The sequence below is a fragment of the Coenobita brevimanus genome, chromosome 18, assembly GCF_032717465.1.
Source record: "Coenobita brevimanus isolate Jiangsu-jjx chromosome 18, ASM3271746v2, whole genome shotgun sequence".
Lineage (NCBI taxonomy): Eukaryota > Metazoa > Arthropoda > Malacostraca > Decapoda > Coenobitidae > Coenobita > Coenobita brevimanus.
This window is the reverse complement of record NC_136971.1, coordinates 23,415,722-23,424,726: the sequence shown is the minus strand read 5'-3', so window position 1 is coordinate 23,424,726 and position 9,005 is coordinate 23,415,722. Positions and strand designations below refer to the sequence as shown.

At 40.6% G+C, this 9,005-nt stretch overlaps 1 protein-coding gene across 1 annotated transcript; it reads right to left on the bottom strand.

The window, feature by feature from the left end:
• Window positions 1-7,309: 7,309 nt before the first annotated feature.
• LOC145391431 (uncharacterized) lies at window positions 7,310-8,665 on the bottom strand. Its single transcript, XM_080266043.1, has one exon. It carries the CDS (start codon window positions 8,663-8,665, stop codon window positions 7,310-7,312), a length of 1,356 nt encoding a protein of 451 aa, XP_080122169.1.
• Between the last annotated feature and the right edge of the window lie 340 nt (window positions 8,666-9,005).

Genomic DNA, 9,005 nt, shown 5'->3' with positions numbered 1-9,005 from the left:
CCTGGGTCTTTTTCTTTCACAGCCATTACAACTTTATCATATCTTGCCTTTCTGCCACGTTCCATCATACCCTCTGCTTATACGCCTTCATATTATCAAGCATTTAGCTGGATGTAAGGTATTCCTATTATACTGCACATCTCCTAGTGAATGGTAATTTGGGTGGAAAAATACACCGTGCCAGTGAAAAATGTGCACCGCAAACATATCATGTACTAATGCTATTAAGGGTGACATCTCTTACTTGATTTTTGCCCAATATTTTTCATGGGATACTTGTCATTAGTGATCTAAGCACCCATTTAGTGCTCTGCCTTGCAATTAAAGTACCCTTCCACGACAAAAATACAAGAAAACTTGAGACAAAAGTATTGTAAAAATTGTTTTCCATTAGACCTGCCCCAGTCAAGTGAAAATATTACTCTCACTACAAGGTGGAGCACTTGCCATGTGCTCAGACATCATTATCCCATAACAAAATGTCATACAAAAAGGTAAGTTGCTGCCCATAAAGAGCAACAATAAAACATGTACAATTTTTTTGTGTACAGGTGTTGTGCAGGATGAGGTGCACCTTGCTGCCCAGTTTACTGCGTACTAAATGAATGCCCTGTACTGCTGTGCAACTATCACAGTGAACAGCCCTCTCCCAATACAGTGCACTCTTGATATAATGAACTACTTGGTACCAAACCCTTGACATTAAAGCCGAACACCATGCTGTTCAGCAATTTCCCGGGCACTGTGGCTTTTACCGAACAAAGATTGTTAAATATACAGCACTGTTCGGCCATATACTCATACATTATAACATGCAGGTAGGTCTAAAGGGTTCTTTTCTCAATAAATGCTCTATTTACTAACTGTTTATTCTTACCTTTCTCGGAGTAACTGCACTGCAAAAAAAAGACTGCAAGTAGGCTTTAGATAAATAATATGTTTATTCTTACCATTCTGGGAGTAACTGTACTGCAGATAAAGACTGCAAGTTGGCTTTAGATAAATCATATGTTTATTCTTACCTTTCAGGAAGTAACTGTACTGCAAATAAAGACTGCAAGTAGGCTTTAGATAAATTATATGTTTATTCTTACCTTTCAGGAAGAAATTGCACTGCAAATAAAACCTGCAAGTAAGATTTAGATAAATTATATGTCTATTCTTATCTTTCAGGAAGTAACTGCACTCCAAATAAAGACTGCAAGTAGGCTTCAGATAAATTATATGTTTATTCTTCCCTTTCAGGAAGTAATTGCACTGCAAAATAATAAAGACTGCAAACAGACCTTGGATATATCTATGTACAGTACATTAGTCATTCAGTGTTTACAAGGAAAGTGTGGGTAATGAAAACTGACACTGTACATCACCTGTTACATTACAGTTGTAGACATTATATAAGCATTATGTAGGCATTAATATAGATCTCATAAACACAAGGTACAAGAAGCAGTGTCTGCTGGAGACATACACAGTTTCTAACTAGGAATGTCAATTCACATAATGTATATCCACAACCTTTTTGTTCCAGACCATCAAGAATCCTTAACCACATGATGTATCTCAAACTTCCTCATAGTCCAGATGACAAAGAATTTCATGACATATTCAAACATGTGGAGTAACCAGCCCCAGTCAGTTAGCCCAAGGGGATGGATATCTACTAGACATTACAAAACACACACACACATCCTCTCTGAGCTGTATATAATGTCGGAGAGATTCCCTTCACATCAGGGAGAAAGGGGAGAGAAGGGCTAGAGAGTAGGTCCGTCACTAGAGTCACGCTTCACTACACTGTAACACACTATTATAACTGTGCGCAATAAACTTCGTAACCCACGAATGCTGTATCTCACCTCGTTGACACTACGTCTCACTGCTTTATTCTGGCTGAGCTTAACGATCCACAGTCAATTGCCCTATCTCCCTACAAGTACCTAAGACCATGCTATTGAGACAGTAAATACTACATATTAGAAAATAGCAAAGCAAACAGTACAGGACACATGCATGTACATTAAACATAAACTGCATTCCACCACTGGCACAGATAGTCATTGATAACCACTACAATCCTGCACTATAGTGTACACTGCCTATGCACTACTGTACAATTGTTGTTCAGTATTAACAGGAAAAACAGTGTGTGTGTGTGGGGGGGGGGGACACCACGCTGGTGGGTGTTTTCTGCGCATCCATTCTACCAAAGTTCGTTAAAAGAATGTTCGGCCAACTCAAGGTGGTCGTTCAAACTGAAATTCATTGAAAGAGAATTCATTATATCGAGGTTTACTGTATCTAGAGTTCCATATTATCACTCATGGTTAATGGTGTCTTGGCTCAATAGATCGTATGACACACTGCATGAGGGGTGGCCTACCAATAGTACCTAAAGGGGCACTACAGACCAAAGGACTCACAATTTTTTTTTTTTTTTCCTACAACCCACTTTTTATATTATTCCATTACTTTGGCAATCCAGCCCGTGAGATAAAACATGTCCTCCCTCACTTGTTAGTGAATGGCACCATGCCTGGTTAACCCCATCATTACCGGAAATGTGTTGTGTGTCACGTGTGTGTCACAATTTCATGCGCACGTGCCCTACCAGGTGTGCCCCAAGTGACACACATGTGATACAGTTACTGTATAACCTGTGTGTATACAGGGCTCCCAAGGACTCGGTTTGTGGGTTATGTGCATCCACGTGGTGGCAGTTATGTCTCTGTTTGTAAACAAAGAGCTCCAGCCCCTGGTGGTGCGATCCATACATCACTGAAACATATGAACTTCGACCACTCACGTACTGCCAATTCTGTGATGTAATTTCTACAAACCAATCATAATATTTCATTTATATTTACCAAATTAACATCCCATATATTTGGCAACACATCTCTCCCAGGACTATATATATCAGTCACTGGCTTCCCTCAAATTCAGTACCGCTTGCATTGCGTGAGGGGAGAGTACTGTGTGATTCATTATGCAGTTATGGAGCAGTTGCCATCATCTGATAGTGAGGATGAATATGACGGTGGGTCAGTGAGTTATTCTGAGTTCTCTGATGATTCAATGGAAGGTGATGATACTGAATTTGACCCAGACAATGTTAGTGAAGTTGAAACTGAGAGTATTGAGACGTTACCTGCAGCCAGTGACAAGTCACGTAGCCCCCCTCCCTCCCCAACCAGTGCCTTTGCCAGCACAGCCACACACTTTACGCTTCTTTCAGACCCATTTTCTGACACCAAACATAACCCTCTCCCTACATGTGACACTGATTTTCCTGATGTTCATCCAAGTATTATTCTACATCATCAAAGCCATCCTATGAGTGTCCTTGACAGTTTTCAGTTATTCATGAGGAAGGATATGATTGCTGCTCTGTGTCTCTGGACAAATACACGTGCTGCATATTATTTGCAAGACAACCCCAATGTAAGTTGTAAGACATTTATGGGTAAAAAGTGGTCAGATATTACAGAGGAAGAAATGTATACTTTCATTTCATTGCAGCTACTCATGGAAGTAACACATTTACCCAAGATATCAGACTACTTGAGTACATCAGTTTTGTGCTGGGGATCACCTGTTTTTGGAGCTGTAATGAGTCGTAACAGATTCTCTCTGATTCTTAGATTTATAAGATTTTCACACCCTGATGATGCTGAGCCTAGGGGCCCCATGACAAGAATTAGTATATATTTCCAGTTGCTACGTGTCAAGTGCATGGAATATTTCTCTGCAGGTGAAAACTTTGCTGTGGACGAGTCACTGATTTTGTTCAAAGGTTGATTACATTTTAGAGAAGTTCATAAAAACAAAATGCAAGCACTTTTGTCTGAAACTTTATGCACTGTGTCCTAGTTCTAGTAAAGCAAGAGGTTACACATGGAATTTTTGTTTATATACACCTGCCATGTATGAGGAGGCAAGACCCACAGCTTGCTGTTCTCAGCAAGTCTGAGCGTGTGCCAGTATACCTGATGCAATCACTTAGACAACTGGTACTCTTCCCTTCATCTGGCAGAATATTTATTGACCAAGAACACTCTTATTACTGGGACCACTCAGCCAAATAGAGGCGTGCCTGATGTTATCTCACGCCAGAAAATTCAGAAAAAGCAGGCTGTATTTGGGTGAAAAGAGGATATTCTGATTGTCAAATTTTGTGACAGAAGATTGGTCCATGTTATTACAACCAAGTACAAAGCAGGGTACAAAGAACAAACATGTCATGTTAGATGAGGGGGCATGGAGATGCTGCAGAAACCCCTGCCTATTTATCACTACAATGAACAAATGGGTGCAGTTGATATGGTTGATCAGCTGTTAGAACCACATGATCCAACCAGGAAATCTTATGTATGGTTCAAGAAAATTGAAGTACACATGATGTCTAGAATGGTACTCAATGCTAGAGTAATATATCAGACCTTACATCAGTGTAGCATTGGATGAAGTGATTTCATAAAACTTCTCGTTCATGAGATGTTACAAGAGTACAGTCTGGGGTATGCCAGCTCGTGTGTGGCACGGGAAGAAGAACAACTTCCCAAGAAAAAACCCAGACCACCACCCCCACCGCTAGAAGCAGGTGCACGACCCCACTGCCAGCAACAGGTGCACGACCCCCACCGCCAGTAACAGCTGCACAATCCAGCACCTCTGGAGCTTCAGCTCTGGTTCATGGACTAATGACTATACTGAGCACAGCAAACACACGTAAGCCACATAGATGGTGCAGGATCTGTACTACTGAGGGTAAGAATAAGTGGACAAGAAAATACTGCCCTGCCTGCAAGGATTTACCTGGATTATGTTCTTCTGAACATTACCAGGTGTATCACAGCCAACAGCAAACCGCTGTGCATAAGGTGTATGGTGTGTATATATATATGGTGTATGGTGTGAATGTATATGGTGATTGGTGTGTATGGTGAATGATGTATGGTGAAAGGTGTATGGAGTGTATGATGAATGGTGTATGGTGTGTACTGTGTATATGATTTATGATGAATATGGTTTATGGTGTGTATAGCATATAGTGTATGACATGTACAGTGTAGTCCCCTTCCCCATTTTTTTTTTTTTTTTTTTTTTTTTTTAAATCTACTTTACCATTCTTTTTATCACACGTCCTTCTTCTTTCTTTAGTTCTTATGCTTCCTAAAGACATACACTTCACATGACACACAAACCACTGTGCCCACATATCTCTGTAACACACTAACATATAATACATTGTCCGAAAATCTCTCCCGTCTGGCCTGGCCTTACTTGGGGGTGCGCCGCAAGTTCTCAGCATTATTGGCCACACAAGACCATCCAGTTTTACTATTACAGCAACATCCATTGCAAGGTAAATAAAAATATCATTGTTATGTGCATGCTGTGATTTTCAGGCTAATATACAGTATTTATCACTTACCTGAGTATAAATGTTTTAGTGCAACATACATGAATTCAAGTAAAAATTATTTTATTTTATTTTTTATTTACTCAAATGATATCGTGTAGGGTTTATGTGATAGAAAACATAAAAATAAATACCATAGTTTCAATAAGGTAGGTGTGGCAATAAGATGAAGACTACCCTACGTATGATGCAGATGAGTGAGTGGGGGGTCGATGCGGCAGGGGAACATGTTGTTTACATTTGATTGGGGGGTCGGTAACGATGGGGTTAAAGCCTGATTTCTTCTACAAGCTCTGCCACATTTATCATCTATCTATCTATCTATCTATAGCCCGACACCCTAATCCCGCAAAGGGTGGCCGCAGACAAAACGCCTCCAAGTCACTCTGTCACCCACCATTTGACTCCCCTCCCCCCAACTCACCCCCCCCTCCCTCATATACCTCTCAACTCCATCCCTCCACCTCATCCTCGGTCTACCCCTCCCTCTCCCTCTCTCCACCTCACCTACATACACCCTCTTAGTCAGTCTTTCATCCTCCATTCTCTCCACATGTCCAAACCACCTCAGTGTATTTTTCCTAATCTTTTCAACCACATCCACATCTACCCCACAACGTTCCTTCACTTCTTCATTCGTCAACCTGTCCCTCCACGTCACTCAACATGCTCCTCTCAAGTAACTCATTTCCACTGCTCTCACTCTTGACTTGTTCCCCTCTTGCAAGGTCCACGCCTCGCTTCCATACGTCAGGGTAGGGATCACAATACCATCATGCAGTGACTTCTTAACTTCCATACTCACGTCCCTATTTCTCATCACTGCTTTCAGTCTACCAAAAACCTTCCTTCCCTGCTGTACCCTTTCACGTACTTCATCCCCCAAAGTTCCATCCTTACTCATCACACTACCCAAGTACTTGAATGCACTCACATTCTTCATATCCTCACCATCCAACCTCACTGCACACTCTGTGACTTCATTCCTCTCAAACACCATAACTTTACTTTTGTTTACATTAACTTTCAGCTTCCTCCTCCTACACACTGTCCCAAATTCATTCACCAAACCTTGCAACTCCCATTCATCTTCACTCAACAATACTGTATCATCAGCAAACAGCAACACCGGAAGCTTCCAAATCTCACCCTCATTCATTAGGGCCACCCCCACATCCACTGCCCTACCTTGCACCTCCTTTACAACCCCATCCATATATATATTAAACAGCCATGGAGACATCACACACCCCTGTTTCAGTCCCACATTGAGATCAAAGAACTCACTCAGCTCACCATCCACTCGCACCGTAGCCCTAGCTCCCTCGTACATACTCTTCACAGCACTCAACAATTTCCCCTCCACTCCATATATTCTTAATACCTTCCACATACCTTGCCTATCTATTCTGTCATAAGCTTTCTCCAAGTCCATGAAGGCAGCATACACTTTCCTTCCCTTCTCTAGATACTTCTCCACTAAACATCTTAGAACAAATATCTGATCTACACACCCTTTTCCCTTCCTAAATCCCCCTTGTTCTTCTCCCACTAGCTCCTCTGTCATATGCCTAACCCTATCAATGAGTATTCTACCATATATTTTACCAGTCACACTAAGAAGGCAAATACCCCTATGGTTACCATTTATCATAACTATGTAATTTTTGTCACACCTGAATGAACTGTCAGGTGCCAAGTGAATACGAATTTTTTCTACACAGTTTTCCAGTCATCACATTTCAATATTTTTCACTCCTGAACTGATACTGGAGAGGACTTTAACCCATTCACCCAATTCATCACACTTGAATTTCTTCACTCCTTAATGAATTAAACAGTGTCACATGACATCAACTGAGTAAACTGTTTACATTAAGCACACTAGAAACTCTTCCCTCCACAATGATTTGATAGGTGTCTAATGAGATTGCTTTTCTGAACAAACTGCTTACCACATTCATCACACTTGAAATTCTTCACTCCTGAATGAAGTAACAGGTGTCTGGTAAGACAAACCTTCTGTGCAAATAGTTTACCACATTCATCACACTCGAAATTCTTCACTCCTGAATGAATTAATAGGTGCCTGGTGAGACAATTCTTCTGTGCAAATAGTTTACCACATTCATCACACTTGAAATTTTTCACTCCTGAGTGAATTAACAGGTGCTGAGTGAGAACATTCTTCTTTGCAAATACTTTACCACATGCATCACACTTGAAATTCTTCACTCCTGAATGAAGTAACAGGTGCCTGGTAAGACCAACCTTCTGTGCAAATAGTTTACCACATTCATCACACTTGAAATTCTTCACCCCTGAATGAATTAACAGGTGCCTGATGAGACAAACCTTCTGTGCAAATTGTTTACCACATTCATCACACTTGAAATTCTTCACTCCTGAGTGAATTAACAGGTGCTGAGTGAGAACATTCTTCCTTGCAAATAGTTTACCGCATTCATCACACTTGAAATTCTTCACTCCTGAATGACTTAACTGGTGTTCAGTGAGACCACTCTTCTTTGCAAATAGTTTACCACATTCATCACACTTGAAATTCTTCACTCCTGAATGACTTAACAGGTGCTGAATGAGACCATTCTTCTTTGCAAATAGTTTACCACATTCATCACATTTGAAATTCTTCACTCGTGAATGAGTTAATAGGTGTTTGGTGAGATTTGTCTTCCGTGTAAATTGTTTACCACATTCATCACACTTGAAATTCTTCACTCCTGAATGAATTAACAGGTGCTGCGTGAGACCAGCCTTCTGTGCATATCGTTTACCACATTCATCACACTTGAAATTCTTCACTCCTGAATGAATTAACAGGTGTTCAGTGAGACGAGACTTCTTTTTAAATCGTTTACCACATTCATCACACTTGAAATTCTTCACTCCTGAATGAATTAATAGGTGCTGAGTGAGACCAGACTGTGAAAATCGTTTACCACATTCATCACATTTAAAATTCTTCACTCTTGAATGAACAACTGCATGTTGGATAAGACTTTCTTTAAAAGGAAATGCTTTACCACACACAAAACATCTGAAGTGCTTAACTTCAACTGAGGACACTGTGTCCAGGACAATCTCATCGTCAATCAGGAACATTTTGTCACCTACATCACATTCTAACTTTAAATCTGGTTCTTCCTTTACCACTTCTATTAATTTGTCATCCACCTCACTTTCTAAACATAGGTCTAGTTCTTCCTTTACCACTTCCATTATATTGTCACCCACCTCACACTCTGACTGTACATCTGGCTCTTCCTTTACCATCTCCAATATTTTGTCACTCACCTCACACTCTAACTGTACATATGGTTCTTCCTTTACCACCTCCAATAATTTGTCACTCACCTCACACTCTGATTGTACATCTGGTTCTTCCTTTACCACCTCCAATATTCTGTCACTCACCTCACACTCTGATTGTACATCTGGTTCTTCCTTTACCACCTCCAATATTCTGTCACTCACCTCACACGCCAACTTTACCACCTCCATTATATCATTCATTCCACCTCTCTCAACTTAAACCATACTTCAGTTACTCTATCTTGGT